We start from the raw sequence: 20,301 nt of genomic DNA, 5'->3' as shown, positions 1-20,301 counted from the left end.
GAGCCTGTCGACGCGATCGACCTCAATCTCCACCACGTCCAGCGCCGCTGTTCCTCGTGAGGACATGTCCTTCAACCATTCGGCCATTCTCCGCGGCATACACAGGACCTTAGTCGAGAAGTCTTGTCCGCAACAACCAGATATCAGTCCTTCGGTTCTCGAAAGCTTCGGCGAGAGGATCGTCGAACGTGTTCAGCAGGACGTCACCACGATCGTGTCGACGGAGGGTTTTGATCCCGGGATAGACTGGAATCAGCGCGTTCTCAGGCCGATGATCGCGACATTCGAGATCGAAGAGGATCTCGGAGTGTGTCAGGGGGATGCGGAGTACGTGTTCCTGCTGGTTGCTGTGCTGTCATTAGCGTACGAATTCTTGCTCTTAGCAGACAAGAGCAAGGCAAGCAGAACGCATGCATTCCTTGAACAAGTGTTCGACGAGTGCTTCGTAGAGCCAGAGATCTGCCGGACAATTGGACTTATACTCGACGCTGAACGGGAGCGACTGGCTCGAATGAAGGCCGAGATCAAGACAACGAAGGCGATCCAGGATATGCGAATGCTCCTGCCCGAAATCAACATGTGTATAATGGCGTGGGATGTGAGCATGCTTCATAGCCTGCGAATCAGCGATGTTCCGAGTTATGTCCAACGACACGTGCGCGTGTACCATGTGCTGGAGCCGGAGGCACGCATCTCTAGGTGGAGCGACGAGGCGGCCACCACGTTTTTCCAAGAAGCTAGGACATTCGCACCAGTGCGATATGCTGCCGAGGCCGCTCCCGCTGTGCAGGTGAAGGTCTTGCTGGAGCGCGGTTGTTCATTGCCAATCTACTCCGTAACATCCATCGCCTTCCGTGGGGATCGCGCGATGATACACACGTCCGAGGGTCTGAGTATGGAGCTCGAGGAAGGCTGTTCGATCTCTTCAATTACTGGGGTCTGTGACCGGATGCGCCTTGCGATGTGGGAGGGTTCCAAGGATGGCTTCATTGGTACGATATCCATTCCTCCGGGTTGCTCGTATCGCGCGGCCAACGTGGACTGCGTAGCCGAGGGGATAAACAATACGCTCCCGACGGTTATTGATACAGCGACTGCGACCTATGAAGTAGATGGAGAAAATTATCGTATCAGGCCTGTGAATTTCGGTAGTAGTATTGTGGTGGAACATCGCTGTCAGTAAGGGGCGCTGCTCGCATGCGCATTAGGACACTTGTCACGTCCATGTCCGAGCGTTGGTTGTGGAGAAGGAGAGGAGAATGGGATATCGCGTATAGAAGGACTCTGAAATCGTAGACTATATCCATTGTTGATGACGCTGTCGTGCAATGTGGTGATGCTTGTGTCGCGTTGAAGGAAGCCGCATGCGCCATCGGCAGCTCGGCGGATTGAAGATGACTAAACATGCACTAGGCCAAGCACGGCGATGACGCACCACCTGGGCGCAGAACTTCGCGATTGCGCACCACCAAGCGCAACTCGCGTTACGGTATCAGATCACTCTGGAAAGCCACTCGGATGCTTACTAGTCGCAACCTGTGATACCTTACCTCTGCGATACCAAGCTTCCTTCGCGATGCGGCGCACACGGTAATCCCAATAAGCTTCTTCCGGCGGTACTCAGACACCCAGAGTTCAGCATAGGATATCTATTGCACGCGATACGCTGGAATACGGTCGCATATTCAGAGCCATAAATCCCTACCCCGTTAGGAGCGTTAATAGACCACAATCGAAGCTACTATCGGTCATTCTAGATGTATGTGGCCGGTGCGCTGAGATTTGATCTCTGGTTCACTCTCTTTTTTGCGCACCTCCCACTTCGTTTATGCTAACTACGGAACATCGCTGGATGTTGAGACCTACTCGGCGAGGCAAGTAGCCAATTCAGAGCCTGATGCAACTCAGCTGGTAAACTTGGAATAGGTGACAACCATGGTTGAGAGAATTCGCCGCATTTCGAGGCGAAAATCTCATCACCGCACTGCCGTCGGATTTCGTATATAACATGCCGGATATCGTGCACACTTTAACTCTTCTGAAGATACAGTATCACCACTAGTACAACGACAGCTACCACTACTACAATTTCAACTACAGCTTCAGTTACAACAACTTCAACTACTACCACCACTACAACAGTAAGTACTACTACTACCACAAACCCCTTTCACAGAGACGCTAACTATCAAGATGCTGTTCACGATTCTCATCACCAGAATTCTGGTCTGCCTTGTAACCTTCGCCAACGGCGCTCCCGTCAACGTCGATCCTCGGAAACCACCACCAACGCAGGGCCCCGGCGGATATGTCTCAGCGCCTGCATATGTATCGGACAGCTGTGGCCTTGTCACCCCCACCGCCGAGACCTGGAGGCAGAACCTACCGAACATCAAGGTATTTGCCGCCGCGTACTGGAGCGGCTATCTGAACGACCCAGGCTACAACTCATTCCCGCACTATCTTCGCGACAAGCTTGCGCCCAATGTAGCGCCAAGTGCCTCCTATTGCGACACCGTTGGAGGATGCAGCTTCTCTTGTCAAGCTCTCAAGCCCTCGCTATCGCAACACGATAGGCAGATGGCTTACTTCCTCTTCGAACAGATCGCCGGTGTAGACCACCTGTTAAAGAGCCTTCGCGAAGGCTTACAGGAAGGCGCATTGTATGCGGATGGACAAGTGCCTTCACTTGTGGCGAGATACAGCGCTGCATCACGTATCTCGACGCAAATCCAACAGGAGAAGAACGACCACAGGAGGATGGAGAAGCTCGGCATGACCGCCGTCTCCGCTCTACTGATGATGGCTGGCGGGGCACTAGCTATCCCAGGTTTCATTGGACTCGACAAGACTGCCGCGCCTTCGATGGTTAACATGGCCGCGTCTACCTACATCTCCGTCGTCGGCACAATCAACACCGCTCGAGCTGACCCTGAGAAGCTTCCTGACAATATCGAGGATGTTATACGCTCATCCCTAAACGACTTTCGCCATCACAGTATGATCAGCATTGCACATGAGTCGAAGCAGCTCATGGAAGGGGACAAGAACAACCATGGCCAAGACCTGCTCGGTCTCATGCAGGGTCAAGACTTCTTCAGAAGAGATGGCAATATCCAAGAGGATATCATGAGGATGTCCGAGAAGGTCTTCAAGCATGCTGTGATCAACGCATTGTGGCAATGGGAACGGCCCTATATCGTTGATGCTGACGTCCCTACAGGTGCCTGTGAGGTAGACATTCGTGGACCGACCGAGAACCGAGTGTGCCTGCCGGAACGTCCGGATCACTCATACTGGATATACGCCTTGGATATCTCGCAGGAGAACGACCCTGTTAAGAACCACAAAGCGTTGATCCATGGCCCCACAGGATATCGAAACTTCTTCGAAGGACACAACTTCGACGTCTACGGAGCTACCTTGAAGGATGTCGTCCGCTCATCCCTTGCGGTTCACGAGCACAATCTGTATGACGCCCTACAAACTGCTGACTTCCAGACGGTCCAGTCGGCTCTAGGGCAAGCGATGAATTGGGGCAACGGCCAATTCAACCTCATGGGCGCCTACACCTTAGCGATCGCCCGCAACCCCCGCGGCGAAGCCATTTCCAGCGTCTGGTCCACTCACGGTCGGAACTACCCTTGCATGGTCGGCGAGTTCGGATGGAACGACAACACATACAATCTTTACCAAGACCAGACCTTCAACTTCCTGGTTCGAAGCGGTCTCATGTTTTCAGAAGATTGGGAGAACCTTTGCCACAACGAAGGCCATTGCAAAGGCGATAATGATGTCGATTGGCATTCCAAACTCGACGCGATGCGCAAACCGGGTGATCCGCCGATTCCCGATAGCCTGAAGCATCCGTTCAAGAAGTGTAAGCAGAAGACTAAGCATGGTTACGGTGAACCTTCTTCCGACTTCAATCCGACTCGTGAGAGGGGTCTGAGTGTTGGGTTCGCGAATGCGACGATGTCATGGGCCTAGTCGGGCGCGGGGAGAGGTGGGGTTTATCGGGAGATCAGTTCGGGTACCTGGAGAAGTCACGAGACTTGTAAGCATTGGTCAGCGATTGGAATGGTTCAATGGACGTGTCGCGTGGAGTATGAACGAGGGTTGCCATCCTGTCATGTATACACTAACATGACTACAAGCCGACATGTGGCTTGCATGCCATCTGCCTATTGGGCCGGCATACAAAATGTAGTAGTAGAGCAACTCAATAGTGTCTCGCTATACTTACCTGCATGCCGACATTCACCTGCGGTGATACTGCTCTTCTACGTGCAACATCATGTAACCAGCTTGTCCACCCGACATACCTTCGTCCCCATCGCAATAACCGCGATACATGTTTGAGTCCCTGAGACGGTTTCGTCAAAGATTCCCGAGCCCACAATGACTATGAATGAACACCCCTTGGTTGCATCCAGTATCCACAACGGCGGGTCGCCTGCAAGTAACCGTAGTCTTCACCCGGTATTGGGACGGCAGAGGGTCGTGGGCGAGTATGTGCCTGAGTCCTAGTTCATGTTGTATAACTAGGAACAACCTAGCAAAAATTGTGCGGCAGAAGGCCCGATGCGGCGTCAGGTAAACAATGGCGACAGCCCACACGTGGCGGAAGACGCGGGCTTAACAGCGTGCGGCCAAATGAGGACATGGCATGATTCTGGCGTTGAGCGTAGAAGCCTCGTAGTTGGGCAATGGTTCGGAGGCGCAAATGCTGACTGCGCACGATGCTGCACGCCTTGTTTTCTTGGGGCAGCGCGCCTTTCTGGGGGCGGGCTCGGCCAATGACGGTCAAACGGAGCCGCACCCGAATCATGTTCCTTGGGCGGATCGATCCTGCAGATGACATTGTCGAGATACGTCCCGTTACCAGATATACTGTGGGTATTCGCTGCGACATCAGCATCTGAAGCCGAAAGAGAATGTTTCAGCGCCAGAATCGACGCAGAAAGAGACATATGCCCGGGCATCGAAGTTCAAGCAACGCCAAACCTCGTCTCGAGAGCACGCCGATGTGCTCGTGCATTGCGCGCGCTATGGAATTAGGTGCACGCCACTGCCAGCCTCGTGGCAGCCGTGTCCCGGCAGCGCAAAGGAGGGCGTATCAGCCTCATATCGAGTCAGGGGCCTGAGCGCGAACATCGTCCATGTATGCGGAGGATATCGCACATGGATCCAGCGGTGTGGCTTTTGGAACCGATGGAGCGAAGGATTCATCGTTCGAGCATGTAGGCGTCATACGTGAACGAGTCGGTACATACACTAGCGATACCCACGCCGCAGCCATCAAAGAGTGGCACGAGTGGGTAGCAGATGGGTTCTGCAAAATACATCGGCACGCGTAAGCTCCAGTACCCTGGTGTCGGCGCTATATGACCGCACCCAATGCCGCGAGAACTGCACGACCTACTTTACGAAGGTTTGTTGAACTGTGAACACTGCACGTCAGCGTGCAACAGCCACACCGCTGTCAACGGGTCCGTGATATCCGTGATGTCGGCGTCCTCGGAGATATTCGCAGCCATTTGTCGGGTGCCGATGTTCAAGCGGCACAGTCGTTGTGATTCCTTCGCAACATAATTAGATCGAAATGCCCCCGTAGTTTTGAGTTCGACGATGGAGGATACGAGTGGGGCGGAACAGCAATGGATCGCTGCAGGGTGACAAAGATCCGACGCTAGGCCCTGTTCGGTCGGCGCTAGCGTGGGATGCCTGATCTGACCTGGCCGCACGCACAGGCAGACCTTCCCTCCACAACTACGAACCCTTGGATCAACACCATGTTTCGCGTCGATTGCTGCATTCAACACATGGTTTCAGGGTCTAGAAAGTTTCGACGATTTATACAGCCCCCCGTTATTGCCGGATGATACTGGTTGGTGCCTCCCGGAAGCTTCCAATTCGGCCAAGACCTAGCTCCCGTAGCCACAGGTGGCACGACTCGTCCATTGGAGGTCCCTGTGACCTGAGACATGACCGTGTTCTTGTGCAAGGGACTGCCATACTCGTTGTCGTGGCGGCATGTTTGTACTGCCGGCGAGGCGGAAATTGGTGTCCCGTAAGCCAGTGTCCAACCAAGAACCATCTTTGCTACCGACCGGATGGGCAGAATGGAATTATCTCCGAGGCCATTGGGATGCACTCAAAATGCCTGGGCGGATCATGAAGGAGCGAACCCGTCCAAGTGTTCGTCATTGCTGCCCGGATCGTGCGGTTGGCAGAACCTTTTGTCGTGATTTTGGGTTCCACCCATCACGGAGAGTTCGTGCGCCGCATGCAAGACCCCGCTGATGCGCCACGATTATCGTGCCTTGCGTACGGTCCGTGTACCTTCCGAGCTTCGAAGCCAATGCGACACCAGCGTCGTGACGGTAGCCAGCGCGCCATTGCGCTTCATGACATGGATGGAGCTAACGGCCATGTGCGCAGCCCCACTCTTCACTGAACACAACCCTCGAGACCCTATCCTAGTGGCAAGCTCTCGATCTCGTTTCTTTGACCTGGCCCGTCTATCCGCAGCTCGTCAATCCTCCACGCCCACATGTCGAGCATACTTCCCCGGGCAGGCCCACGATAATCCAGTATGCAGCTGCCTCCGGTGGACGTCCTGTTGGGTTGGCCGACTCCGAATTACATCGATCCGGAAACGCGCGGCCCTGCCCTCCTCATCGTCAACAGCATCCTCATCGCGTTAACCATCCTCGTTGTGATTGCGCGGTTATACACCCGTATTGTCATCAAGAGGTGGTTCGGTATTGACGATATTTTCATCCTCTTTGCGCTGCTCTTCACGTGCGGTCTCACTGCCGTCGTTCTCCTGGCAAACCTTCGATATGGATGGGATAGGTAAATAGCCCGATTTCCATTCGCATCGCATACAGCTGATCATCAAATCACTATAGACATGTTTGGGATATACCCTTTCACATGTTCGTTCCGGCCTACAAGATCGCCATGACCGCCAAGGTCGTCTTCACAGCAGCCGCGAGCTTCACGAGACTCTCTCTGCATTGCTTCTACTACCGATTGGTCACAGACTCGGGGAAGACGTGAGTACTATCGGCGTTGCTACTGCATCCCAACAGCCTTGCTAATTCGTCTAGATGGTTCAAGTGGGCTGTGCATGTCAATGTTGCCTACACACTCGGCATCTTGATATCGTTTCCCTTCATCGCCATTTTCTTCTGCACCCCAATCAAGAACTACTGGACCATCGGCGCACCGGCAGACACTTGCATGGACGAGGGGACTGCGACTCTCATTTGTGGAATTATCAACTGTGTCGCGGATTTTCTGACTACCCTAACACCAATACCTTTGGTCATGGGCGTGAGTTGGCTCAACCCCATATGCAAGGCAAAACACTACTAACTGATTCCAGCTTCACATGCGTCTGCGTGAGCGCATGGCTGTCGCCGCGCTATTCGGTATGGGGCTAATTGTCTCTGCTGCTGGTATTGTGCGTACCTGGTTCATCTATCGGAGTCTCTTTAACAACGAGTACGATCAAACCTGGTACGCATATCCACTGTGGATTGCGGCCGCTGTAGAGATAGACTTGGGTGTAGTAAGTTATTACGTACGACTGCTAAGCAGTGACATGATGCTTACTGGCCACAGATATGCGCCTCGGCCCCAGTACTAAAACCTCTCCTCGCGAAGATCCCTTTCAGTCTATCGCAATCCTTCTCAGGTGGCATATCCTTCAAGAAGAGCGCGAACTCATCAAAGACGCTAACCGCCAATGCATCAGCGTCGCATTCCTCCACGAACCGGAAATCCACAGCACCGCGCAATGCGCCAGAACTCGCAAACGACAAAGGCAACAGCTATGAGATGAAGCATTGGGCGGATACAGAACAGGATCTGGAACGAGGAAGCCAGGAAGCTATTTTGGAAGAGGAGGAAGCTCCTAAAACGGGGATGTCGCGCCTGTGGGGCAAGGTCCGCCCGAAAAGCAACAATGGAAACATGACTACCGACACCGACATGACGATCACTTTGACCAGCGAAGTGGAACTGCAAGTCGAGCGCATGAAACAACGTCCGGCGCGGTACGAGACACACGGTGACCTTCACGAGAACCACATGCCATTACCACCGTTGGCACCGCGATCCAGCGGACACGACCGGTGACACCACGACCCGACTTGCGCGATCAATACGGATAGCGACAGCGTCCTCGAACCGACATCAAAGATCTCACGTCGCGCATCATGTACGCGCAAGCGTGAAACATAAAGTTACGACTGGCATATTGGGGGCGCTTATATCTTGGTGGACTTTTCTGCATCGCTTTAGCATATGATACCACGTTCGACGACTCTATCAAGGGTACAAAAATAGACATCTCAGAATACAGACGGCCTGGACGCCGAATACATCAATAATCTCAGTGCGACGCGCCACTACGTCCACACGCCCAACTCGTGCATCCGTGTAGTGAGCGGCCCGCATTGGACGTCAATGACGGAAGGCTAACATGTCGGCAGTATGACAGCTCTTAGCTTCGCGCACAGGAATTTCAACGACCCAGCTCAACACTTTCGCAGCCTTGGACTGAGAGAGAAGGCGTTCTACGCCATCTTCATCCTATCCACGGTACCCTTGGATCGCAGCCCTTGAGCTCACCCGGCGAACATCGGCAAGACTATTGAAGCAACTCCAACCACCCAATTGCGAAAGCGCCCGACCATAAGCATGCCGTAAGCGGTGAATTCTGGCCCTGCAAACCTTCGCCGCGATACTATTGACACCAACGAGCTTCAAACTGCATGAGTTGGCTCACTTCGCGTTTCAAAACAACGATTCAAGGTTTATACGTCACACGCATACCTGTCGGCATTGTCACAAAAGGACGATCGGATCTAGAACGCCATCGGAGGTGGATGCCGAGACGAACTTTCGCACTTCGTGACGGTGGAGCATCAGGAACTGTAAAATGTTCACACTGCCTGGTATGGAAAGTTACGGATACGTTCTCACGTGTATGCGGCGTAACGGCGTAGACTCCGACGGCTCTTGGAAACGCTAGCCTAGGTCTTGTCATCCGACTGATGTTCCTCGGCAAAGCTTATTTCTTCCGGCACTACGACCTTAGACCTTGTCCAAGGATGGGTGGAGGAGGCGGCGGGGAGGCGGAGGGGCGGTGGAGGGGTGGATGGTGGATTCCGTTGTGTCAAAAAAAGAAAGCAGAGAGGATGAATCGTGATGTGTTGATGGGAGGTGGTTGGTATGTGGGTAGTGAGCGCCTCGTCAGATGGGTGTTCCTCGGCAAAGCTTATATCTTCCGGAGCTACAGCCTTATACCCTGGTCTCCCCCGCAATCTACACAGCCAAAATACGGGGAGCGCAGGCGCCAGAGAACCTGGAGTTGCAACCTCGTGACGTCCTTAGGCTGATAAAAGTACAGGCCTTGTCGCTGTTGGAGGAGAAATTGCACTCCGTGCATTTCCAACTGCCTTTCTCATCTAGTCCACGGACGCAAACACGAACTATGTATATTGACACAGTAAGAACGAGGCTGCAGAGACATTTGTTTAAATGTGGGCGATGTACCAATACTCTGGTGATCCAGACGATCGCCTGGTTCTTCTCTCGTGGTAATAATAGTAACAGCCAGTCATGCCTTCCCCATCCAAGATCGCCGCGCTTGGCCTAGTCGCTACAGGTTCTTTCGTTGCCGCTGGACCTTGCGACATCTACGCCTCCGGCAACACGCCTTGCATCGCTGCTCACAGCACTACTCGCGCACTTTACAATTCCTTCAGCGGTTCCCTCTATCAAGTCAAGCGCGGATCCGATGGCGCTACCACCAATGTCGCACCTCTCTCCGCTGGTGGTGTAGCCAATGCCGCGACTCAAGACAAATTCTGCGCCAACACCACATGTCTCATCACCATCATCTACGATCAATCTGGTCGTGGTAACCACCTCACTCAAGCTCCTCCCGGAGGCTTTAATGGCCCGGAAGCTAATGGCTATGACAACCTGGCCGGAGCCATCGGCGCACCAGTCACGCTGAATGGAAAGAAGGCATATGGTGTCTTCGTCTCACCAGGTACCGGATATCGCAACAATAAAGTAAGCGGTTCAGCGACGGGCGATGCAGCAGAGGGCATGTACGCTGTGCTCGATGGAACGCATTTCAACGACGCATGCTGTTTCGACTATGGCAACGCCGAGACCAACAACCTCGACACAGGCAAGCACACTCCCACACAACCTCATCACTCATTTCACTAACAAACACCACAGGGAACGGCCACATGGAAGCTATCTACTTCGGGACGAACACAATTTGGGGCACTGGCGCCGGCTCCGGCCCCTGGCTAATGGCCGATCTGGAAAACGGTCTCTTCTCCGGCATGTCCCCGAAGAACAACCCAGCAGATCCCACCCTCACAGACCGCTTCCTCACCACCGTCTTGAAGGGCGGAGCAAACAAGTGGGCTCTTCGCGGCGGCAACGCTGCATCCGGCTCTCTGTCAACATACTACAACGGCGCGCGACCCAGCGCCTCAGGCTACAACCCCATGAGCAAAGAAGGCGCCATCATCCTAGGCATCGGCGGCGACAACAGCAACGGAGCGCAAGGAACCTTTTACGAGGGAGTCATGACATCCGGCTACCCCACCGACGCGACCGAGAACGCAGTGCAAGCCAACATCGTCGCCGCGAAATACGCGACAACAAGCCTAACCAGCGGCCCCGCCTACACAGTCGGATCATCAATCTCGTTCCGCGCCACGACCGCTGGATACACGGATCGCTACCTCGCGCACACTGGCGCTACGGTCAACACGCAAGTCGTTTCTTCCTCCAGCACCGCACTGCTCAAGCGACAGGCTAGTTGGACTGTACGCGCTGGTCTGGCGAATAGCGCTTGTTTCTCGTTTGAATCGAAGGATACGGCTGGTAGTTATATTCGTCATTTCAACTTTGTGTTGCAGCTGCAGTCGAATGATGGGTCGAAGGCGTTCAAGGAGGATGCGACGTTCTGTCCTCAAGCCGGCTTTACGGGCTCGGGGAGTTCGATTAGGGCGTGGGGGTATCCGACGAGGTATATTCGTCATTACAACAATATTGGGGATATTGCTAGTAATGGGGGAGTTCATGATTTTGATGCCGCGGCGAGTTTTAATGCGGATGCGACTTGGAGTGTTGGTACGGGGTTGGCTTAGGGGGGTGGGAGCGGAGGGGGGGTGGTGTTGGGGTAAGATATTGGAGGATGGGGTTGTTGTCACTTTGCATATATCTTTGTTTTCTCAAGTCTATTCATGCTTCGACGAATGACATTTCGACAGGTGGTTGTAACACTCAAAGAACCCTCCTAGCAGACATTGCAGCTATGAAAGGGCTGTCTTGTATGTTACGTAGTTTCTTCGGGTGTTACAACTATCTGTAGTGAATGATACGAAGATTACTTTTGCATGTTTAGCTCAGCTGGTTACAATGTGATCGCGTCTCTTGCATCTATGCATGACTGGATGCATGTACACCTCAAGTCCTTCTACGTACAACTTGACTACACATCTTGATGTCTTTGTAGTCCCCTAGCGTAACTGCGTCTCCCACAGTTGAAGTTCGTTGGACCAAGGTAGCTCGCATCCTCAACCACGGGTCTGTATTCCAAGATACGCTACGTCATTGGTGAATGCAGTTGACCATTCACTTTTCAATTGTTCCTCAATGGGTAGGAACTATGGTTCTACAGCGTACCCACTATCACTCATCTCGCCCCAGACAACTCTCGACAACTCTCGACAAGCACACGGGAACGCACAACACCACCCGCTTGACATCGACGCCACAGCCACCAAATCCCAATCGCAACTCCACAAGGAGCCCAGGCGCATACGATGTCTCCACCGATCGCGGGATCGCCGGCAGGTAGCGATACGTCGTCTCCTCACATTACGTTCACGGCGAGCACACCACCTGGACTGAACCCGTATACGCCTACCTCTATCCAACCACCCATGGCTCACCAACCGCAAAAGCGCCCACGATCAGAAGATGAATCGCAAGAAGCGCTCGCAAAGCGCGCCCGCAACGACTCCATCACAACCTCGCAAGAGCAGCGCTACAACTCCAACAAACCCGCAATCGAAGCCTGGTGCAAAGCGCAGCAGACGCACCCCAAAGCACGTTGGTACGAGAAACTGCACGCTTGGGAAACGAATGGCTGTCGCGACGTGCGACGTAAGTCACCCTCAACAACATCACCACCAACTCCCGCTCCCATCACACAAACCCCCGGAATGGACTCGCCAGCCGAGATCCTCGCCATTCGACGGAAATGGGGCGACACAAAACCTGACCGACGCGTACATCCCCTCGACAAAGCCCCCGTCCCCGAATATCCCACCGAAGACTCACTCGCGGTGTGTACAAAGAGGCCTGACGGTCTTTACAAGTGCCTACACCCTGAGGGTAGCCACCACAAGTGTTGCTCGGAAGGTCTTACAGAGAAGAACAAGAAACATGCTATTGGCAAGCAGATACGGGCGTGGAAGACGAGGGTTGAGGAGATGGTGCTTAAGGGGGAACTGCATGTTGCGCATAAGACGTGGGGGGATTGGAATAAGAAGTGTAAGGGGGAGTTTGGGGGGGAGGTGGGGAGGTGGGATGGGGTGTTGGGGGGTGTACAAGGAAGGAGCAAAGGGGGGCAAGGACTTGGGACGCCATCTCCTCGTCCTGTAGCGTCGTCAGTTCCTCGTCTTGCAGCGGCGCCTGCTCTGAGGACTCCAGTCGAGGCTGCCCGTCAGGCTAGTCCACAGGGATATGCGCCACAGCCATTCGTTCCATCCGCGTCGCCGACTCAGCAGATGTCCCCGTTGCAACAGAATACACCCGCACACGCGACATCGCGGCAGTTCCAGCATCAGTCTCCACCGCAGTGGCCAGTTCAACATCCAGTCGACACGGGCAATACAGCGAGGTCACCAGCCCATCCTGTGTATCACCCGCAATCTCAAGCGCAACCTACCTTCACCACTTCGCCAAACCGAGCTTTCGCCACCTCGGCCATATCAACAAGTCCCGCTCCAGCAGCAAAGCGTCAAGCCGGCGAACCTGCATTTGGCTACAATGGATTGCCTCCAAATGGATCACATCGACAGCAGGAACTTGCCAGCTTCTCTCCTCAGCGCAGGTCGCAGGAGCATACTGCGATTGCATCTGCAACAGCCCCCTCTTTCGCTCACCATTTGGCGCAATATGCAACATCGCCGCCTCAGACACTGTCGCCAGTCGCCTCTGCGCAGCCGGATCATCATGGTGACGATCTGACTACACCACACTCTATGAATCGAAAGCAAGAGCAGCGCCAACAGCAACAGCAAGCTCCGAAGCCAACTCGCAATGCGATTCGACAGCAAGCTGACGTTCAGCTGCCGCCATCAGGCGCGGCGACAAACCGTACAGTTGGACCAGGTCCAGCACCAACCCAAATGGCTACAAGCCCAAGCACAGCACTAAAGCGCACTTCCGCTTCCACCAATACCCCAAAGATGTCCTCCACCACCCACACACTCTCGCCGGACAAGTCTTCCACGCTTGCAGCTTCGTCGCCTGTGGCACAGAAACCTGATGTAAACTATTCACCGGCAGCGATGCGCATGCTGCAACAGCAGATCAGAGACCGTGAGCCTATTATGCTTGGCGGACTGAAGATCACTAGGGATGATGTGAACAGCAACATGAGTGGCTGTGTAAGACGACTGGCGACGGCACTGCGATTGGACGCTGAGGAAGTTGCAAAGAAGGAGGCAGAGGCAGCTGCAAAGAAGTCGGTCGAAGAAGCTGCACGGAAGGAAGCCGAGGCAGCTGCGCGGAAGCAAGCTGAGGAGACTGCGCGTGCCAACTCGAAGGACGCTTCTCAAGGCCAAGCTGAAACTACCGACGAGATTGCGGCTCTCGCGGTCTCAAACGACAACGAAGGCCACGAACTAGACTACCTCTTCTCCGACACCCCCATCAATCCCACTCACAGCCACCCCATCGATTTCGGCAACGTCAACGACTACCTCTTCGACGACAGTACCGACAGCAACGAATGGATTATGCCCGACCTACCCCCCAACTTCGGCAAAATGGACCTCATCGGGATGACACAACGCGCCTTCGCCGAGGAACCCTCACCCTCACAGCCAGAAGAGCAACCTGAGCCTGAGCCAGAAGAAGACACACTAGCCGACCTAAGCTACCCAGAAGCCTGGTTCATAGAAGACGTCGAGGACTTCGTGACCAGTGGTCCGCTTCCTGAGTGGATGCTACGGCCTACGACGGACTTCACTTTGCGGGAGATGGAGAAGATGGAGAAGATGGAGGGTTGGGATAAGGATATGGTGACGCCTTCGGATCCGGAGGAGTGGTTGCAGGCGACCAGGGCCTGGCAGAAAGAGAAGAAGGCGGGTGCGCGTTGATTGGGGATGTATCGAGGTGATGACATGGTTGTCATGCCTGAATCGTCGCGTGTCTCTTGCTTGGTGGTTGCGTGCGCATATTACTATCATAGATGAAAACGTTGCGCGAATGCCATGGTCGTGTTCATACTCCAGCTTGGGTATTTGTTCCAGTATGTGATGTTTGACTTGGCTGTTCCCAAGGTTCGCAGCGCACTTACGTCAGCGCTTGAACCGACGTGACTGGGTCGACAATAGCAATCGAGGTATCTGAAACGTTCTGCGGTAGCGCAGACTCATCGAGCGGTCGATATTTTCAAGTTCGCAGCCAGTAGAAAGCCCGCAGCCAAAGTCGCGCTCACTTCGAAGTCGATTCAGAGAGCTGTCATTGGTCCCCAGGCCCTTTCACCTCGCCCAGCCTCATCGTTTCCAACGTATCGTCTGCTATTGTGCCCTATAGAAACCAGCCGTCAGCGAAAATTTGCATACTCACCTTCACTTTTGCAGTCCTTGCTATTGTAATACCAGCAGAATAGACGTCGTCCCAGCCAAGAAGTCCTGACTATATAAGAAGTCTTTTCGTCTCCAACTCTTCTGTTCTCCAGCTCTCTCTATCCATCTCACACATCCAATTACTTTTCAAACACTACCATACCACTACACCACTACATTCAAGACTAGAATTGAAAACAAGTCATACCATACTACCACTTCACCACCACCACACACCCACACCACATCCGCGACCAAGCCAAATCGCGATCATGTACGCCTCGCCCCCCATCCGCATGTACGGAGCCGGAGCCAAGGAGGCCGCCGACGCCCGCCTCCTCGACGAGGTCAGGAGCCGTCGTGCCGCCGCCGCCACCACCAAGACCAACGTCGTCGCCGCCGCCGCCAAGGCCGCCCACCAGGACTCCGCCGACGGCATCCAAGAGCAGCTCGTGGAGCTCCGCCGCCGCCGCCAGTTCCTCGAGGAAGAGCTGAAGAAGAACAAGGCGGCTGAAGAGACTTTGCTCCGCAAAGCAGATCGGGCTTCGGCCATGAAGAAGACTGTGGGTGGGTTGGCGGAGAAGAAGGAGGAGAGGGAGAGGAGGAGACAGGCGGCTTTCGAGCAGAAGAGAAGGGAGGGGGAGATGGGGAAGGGGCCGGTGGGCGTGGTGAAGAGGTCGCCGGTGAAGCCGGCCTGGAAGGGCAAGTTCAAGGACTTGTAGGCGGTTGGGGGGTTTGGGGGGTTTGGTGGGTGGAAGTATGTAGGGGTTGATGTCGTCGCCTGGCTTGAAATCTGGCCTGAATGAATGATGTTTCCCAACGATGATGTATGCCTCAACTGTGATTTTGTATCCTCACATCTCCGGGCGCACGGTGACATGTCGTCGTGGAGTCACTTTGTGTCAGCGCAGATACTCACCCCATTATCACTGGATACCTCCTGGCTACAAGCTGTCGCGACGTGCGTACCCTAAAAATGCGATGTCTGCCTCAAAATGTGGTGGTGGCAGAAGTCAAGTTCGACGTACCCCACAAAAGCCAGCTATGCGGCAGCGCACGGACGGACGGTGACGTACTGCGATATCGTGACCGACACGCACCTATCACGCCTGCGTGGCGACGACAAGCACCTATCTCCTTGCATTCAACCACTTCCCTCACCTTTGTCAGCGGCAAACCTCTACATCAATCTCTCTGCTCCTCCTCACCCTCTGCCGTCGCACCCGTGACATTCCCGAGCCGCCTTACCCTTGCAGCGCATCATCCGATATCGCAACATCGTCATCATCGCAAAGCAACATCAAACACCAGACACCTAAAAGAGCAGGTACTCAGCGCGTCCAAGATACGCGAGTTGGTGCTTTGATCTTGCATAGCGCTCGTATTCGCTGCTTGATCACGCCAATCTACCCCGGACTTGTTAAGGCTAGGCGAAGGTGGGAAGGTGTCACCACGGAACGTTGCCGAGACGGTAGCATCGGGTGGAAGAGCGCCCTGCAGGACCGACGATTGAGGCGTTATATTGAGTCTTGGGGTGACGATTCACTACTCCTCTTTTCGGTGCGGGTTGCATAAAAGAGGTCAAGAGGTAAGAGGGACGGACGTGGTTGCTACTTAAGCTTTTCGCCACCCTGGCTGAGGTACTTCAACGGTCGATCGATTCCTAATAAGAGGCTGCATACATCTTCAAGGAGCTCAACACCATCAATCGATACCATGGAGCTACGGATTCGCGAGACAGAAAGCCCGGCACCGCAGACGCCCATCCCGCCGCTGCTGAACCTCCCTTCGGAACTACTCCACCATGTGCTCAGCTACCTCACCCTATCAGACCTCCTCACCGTGGGCATGGTCAGCAAAGTCTTGCGCACCCACACATTCCAAGACACGCTCTGGCAGGTCTTCGTAGAAGCCGAGGTCCCCAACATCACGAAACCAGCGCGCCTCACCTGGCGAGAACTATACCAAGAACACCACCCATACTGGTTCATCGCACGCCGCAAGATCTGGTTCGCCGACACAGCCCACACCGGCAAACTGCTCATCGCGCGCTACGACCACCGACTCAACGCAATCGAAGCCTACGCCCTCGTCGCCGAACGACGATCGCCCGTAGCTCTATCCTGGGACCAACACCCCGAAGCCATAATCCACACCTTCAGCCCCAACGTGCGCCTCGACCTCAACGCGCCCATCGTGCGTCTAAACCGCGACGCCTACGACGAAGCCGTCGGGAATATAGGATACCGCCTCCAGAAAGAAATCCGCATGTCCCTCTACCGCGACCGCCAACAACAAGCCGCATCCCTCTTCTCCCAACTCATGCTCACCCGCCCCTGGCCACCAGCTATAACAACAGACGCGACGCCCGTCTGGCCACCCCTCACCCTCCCCAGCGCAGACCGCACGCGCAACGACCACTCCCCCTCTGGCTACCGCCAACCAGGCCAGAAGCCCGCGACCCTCTCCCAGCTCTCGGAATCCACGTTCCGGATTCGCCGCTGGATGGAGTTCTCCACGCGCGTACTTGGAATGGGCATGCGTATTGGTGAGGACGTGACGACGTGGGCGACCCTGCCTGAGGAGAGCTACACGCCCACGCCCCAGAAACCATGGCAGGGGATTTGGTGCGGCGACTACGCGGGCCACGGCTGCGAGTTCCTGGCTATCATGCAGCCGGATGAGCGGGATGCGACGCCGTTGCCTGAACGTGCGCTGTGGGCTATGCGGGCGAGGGAGCGCGAGGAGAGTGTGAGTAGTGAGGGGAGTTGGACGACGGCGCCGACGGATGCGGCGGGTTCTTCTGCTGACGAGGAGGGATCTGTTGATGGTGGTGTTGAGGTTGGTGGGCCGGCGATGGAGAACGCGGATGATCTTGAAGATAGCGTCGCCACTTTACAAGAGCAGTATCACAAGTACGTTTCTGGATCGGGGGAAGTACTAGACGACAGTAACATCGCGGATAACGAATCGGTATACACGGGCCGCATCGAAGCCGTCAAACTCACCGGCGACCCAAACATCCCCCGCGGCGAATACACATTCATAGCACCGGATATTGGTCCGAATGGCTTGATACGGGTTGCGAAAGAGGAGATTTTCAAGGGCGCGCGCATTGTGAGGAGTGTGGGGCATATTGCTGCGACGGGGTTTAGGGATGGTATGTTTATCTTTTCCTTCGGTACCTAGGTAACTGTGAAGGGGTTGTGGAGGGCGGAGGATGGAGAACGGGAGGGGGACTTGATATGGGGGAGATGAGATAATGTGTGAGAAGATGGATGCTAACTTCGAAAACAGATAACTACATGACAAGCCAGCTTATCCTCATCAGCCATGATCGGCTGGCGCAGTATTGGGAGACGTTTGGGCATGTGAGCTTTTATCAGAGGGTGGATGTTGATGCTTTTACGAGGGTGTGAGGGGAGTGTTTCGTGTTGACGCGCGGGTACGGAAGTTGGTAGGTAATGGAGTGTATTGACCATTAACTCATGCTTCACTCACCATTCCTTCCGAAACTTCGGTGTCAACGATGCACGATATTGTTTTTCGGTACCCTGAACCAAATGCGCACTCGCCTTGATGCCACGCCTAGAGTGACAGCGCCCGCCGCATGGCAGATCGCGCTTTGCTGGTTAAGGGCTAGTGCCGCAATCCCTGCTCCCGTGCGGCTTCGGAACGTCATCGCTCATCACCAAATTTTGGGGCAGCGCGTGTGATCAATACTGACGAACATTACGAAGATCCCACGCAGCACTTCAGGCGTTACTCACTCGTATAGAAAACCTATTCTTTACTCGGATTTGATCTCCAATCCAGACTTGACACATTAGTTAGCCTTCCCAAGCAAACATGGCGACGCACGAGCAGTACATACTGCACGTCACGGCGGGCGCAACCTACGACACGTCAAAACACGAAGATGTCCTAGTCAACAGCGAAAAGCCCGTCGACATATCCTCCGACTTGATCGACGCGCGCGTACACATGCGCATCAAAGACTACCGCGGTACGCCTCCCACCCGGACCCCTCGTCCTCCTGCCCCTCCAACGCTCCAGCCACTAACTCAGCCCAGGCCTGCCAGAAGGCTCCCCAAAAACCTCACCCTACTTCTCCACACCCCAGCACCCGTACGATCGCTACTCGATATCCTTCTCCTTCACACCCAAACAAGACATCGCCGGCGACAAGCTAGTCTTTGGCAACGACTTCGATCACCCTATCCGCGACCGATTACCGCCGCTGTTCGACAAGGCGTTTGGGGTAGTTAGGTGGTGGATTGACCCAGGGCTAGACGGCGATGTATACGCGGACGAGCCATATCTCTACGGCGCGCTTCTTTCCTCCATAAACGTCCTGCGCATCGGCAGCAAGAAGGACGCGGACAAGCCGGCCAAGGGCGACCTGGAAGGCGAGGCACAAACAGAAGGAGACGTGGAAGTACCTGGCTCCGATGGCGAGGCTGTTGTATACGAAGAAGGCGCAGATGGCGACGGCGTGGACGTCAGGAAGAGCAAACACGTACCCGACAGAGCCAGCGCGCGACAAAAGTTCTTCCTCACGGAGCAGAACAGGAAGGACTTTGTGTTTGAGGCTGGCAGGGAATACAAGTGCGATTTCTTCAACCCGTATCTCGATTTCAATGAGTTTGCGCTGAAGATCGGGTATGGATTACCTGTTATAAGTATGATTGGGCACTGGGACGGACAGCCGCTGCGGTAAGTCACACATTCCTTCAACCTCCTGTATCCCCCATTATCGTCGTCACCACAACCACTACTACCACAACCACCACCACTACTACTACTCCCCCATTTCTTTGGACCTCGGGATACGGAGCTGACTTGAAGGCATTCACTAATCAGACCGCACACGCTTAGATATGTGCTCAAGAACCGGGAAACCAACCAGGAGCTCTTTGTCGTGGTTATAGAACTACTGCCGACGGAGCAAGCTAAGAAAGAGGGTGCGGAAGATCCGAAGGAGAAGTTTGAGGAGGTTCATGGTGGCGGTGGGAAGAAGGAGGATGGGAATAGCGACCTTGATTAGGGGATTGGGTCTTGGTATCCGCAGTTTGTTTGGTGATGGTGATGGGGGGTTGGGTTGGGGGTTGGATTGACTGGGGGAGGGCATTGGTATGGCGTTTGGGAGGTATGGGTATTGTGGGATGGGATGGAGTGGAATAGGCTGGGGCTATTGTTAAGGATGGTATGCAATCGCGCTCGGTATGGGCAGCAAATGCAGCAGTCAATATAACTTTGACATTAATTTCCTTGGATGGCAATCTCCGTTCTCCCCCGCGGGGACACAACGTGGGCGCCGGTAAAAGAAGCTCGGACCTCCGAACTTCGGCGGCAGCTGCAGCAACACCAAAAATTCCACCGCGAA

At 54.6% G+C, this 20,301-nt stretch overlaps 7 protein-coding genes across 7 annotated transcripts; all 7 read left to right on the top strand.

Moving 5' to 3' along the window:
* Positions 1 to 64: 64 nt before the first annotated feature.
* On the top strand, positions 65 to 3,990 carry J4E92_010062 (uncharacterized protein; the record flags this gene model as incomplete). Its single annotated transcript, XM_051501403.1, has 2 exons — positions 65 to 598; positions 2,194 to 3,990. The coding sequence occupies 2 exons, from the start codon at positions 65 to 67 to the stop codon at positions 3,988 to 3,990; spliced, it is 2,331 nt and encodes a 776-aa protein (XP_051348332.1).
* A 2,952-nt stretch (positions 3,991 to 6,942) lies between these two features.
* J4E92_010061 (uncharacterized protein) lies at positions 6,943 to 8,151 on the top strand (the record flags this gene model as incomplete). The annotated part of the gene is made up of 4 exons (XM_051501402.1): positions 6,943 to 7,064; positions 7,119 to 7,344; positions 7,397 to 7,582; positions 7,636 to 8,151. 4 exons carry the CDS (start codon positions 6,943 to 6,945, stop codon positions 8,149 to 8,151), a joined length of 1,050 nt encoding a protein of 349 aa, XP_051348331.1.
* Positions 8,152 to 9,639: 1,488 nt separating this feature from the next.
* J4E92_010060 (uncharacterized protein) lies at positions 9,640 to 11,198 on the top strand (the record flags this gene model as incomplete). The annotated part of the gene is made up of 2 exons (XM_051501401.1): positions 9,640 to 10,219; positions 10,273 to 11,198. The coding sequence occupies 2 exons, from the start codon at positions 9,640 to 9,642 to the stop codon at positions 11,196 to 11,198; spliced, it is 1,506 nt and encodes a 501-aa protein (XP_051348330.1).
* A 508-nt stretch (positions 11,199 to 11,706) lies between these two features.
* Positions 11,707 to 14,444, top strand: J4E92_010059 (uncharacterized protein; the record flags this gene model as incomplete). Its single annotated transcript, XM_051501400.1, has 2 exons — positions 11,707 to 11,710; positions 11,860 to 14,444. 2 exons carry the CDS (start codon positions 11,707 to 11,709, stop codon positions 14,442 to 14,444), a joined length of 2,589 nt encoding a protein of 862 aa, XP_051348329.1.
* Positions 14,445 to 15,187: 743 nt separating this feature from the next.
* On the top strand, positions 15,188 to 15,637 carry J4E92_010058 (uncharacterized protein; the record flags this gene model as incomplete). Its single annotated transcript, XM_051501399.1, has 1 exon — positions 15,188 to 15,637. The coding sequence occupies one exon, from the start codon at positions 15,188 to 15,190 to the stop codon at positions 15,635 to 15,637; it is 450 nt and encodes a 149-aa protein (XP_051348328.1).
* A 994-nt stretch (positions 15,638 to 16,631) lies between these two features.
* Positions 16,632 to 18,104, top strand: J4E92_010057 (uncharacterized protein; the record flags this gene model as incomplete). Its single annotated transcript, XM_051501398.1, has 1 exon — positions 16,632 to 18,104. One exon carries the CDS (start codon positions 16,632 to 16,634, stop codon positions 18,102 to 18,104), a length of 1,473 nt encoding a protein of 490 aa, XP_051348327.1.
* Positions 18,105 to 18,764: 660 nt separating this feature from the next.
* Positions 18,765 to 19,962, top strand: J4E92_010056 (uncharacterized protein; the record flags this gene model as incomplete). The annotated part of the gene is made up of 3 exons (XM_051501397.1): positions 18,765 to 18,921; positions 18,989 to 19,631; positions 19,794 to 19,962. The coding sequence occupies 3 exons, from the start codon at positions 18,765 to 18,767 to the stop codon at positions 19,960 to 19,962; spliced, it is 969 nt and encodes a 322-aa protein (XP_051348326.1).
* Positions 19,963 to 20,301: the final 339 nt, after the last annotated feature.

The sequence above is a fragment of the Alternaria infectoria genome (genome assembly GCF_024043175.1).
Source record: "Alternaria infectoria strain BMP 0036 chromosome Unknown scaffold_31, whole genome shotgun sequence".
Lineage (NCBI taxonomy): Eukaryota > Fungi > Ascomycota > Dothideomycetes > Pleosporales > Pleosporaceae > Alternaria > Alternaria infectoria.
This window is presented reverse-complemented; position numbering and strand designations above follow the sequence as displayed.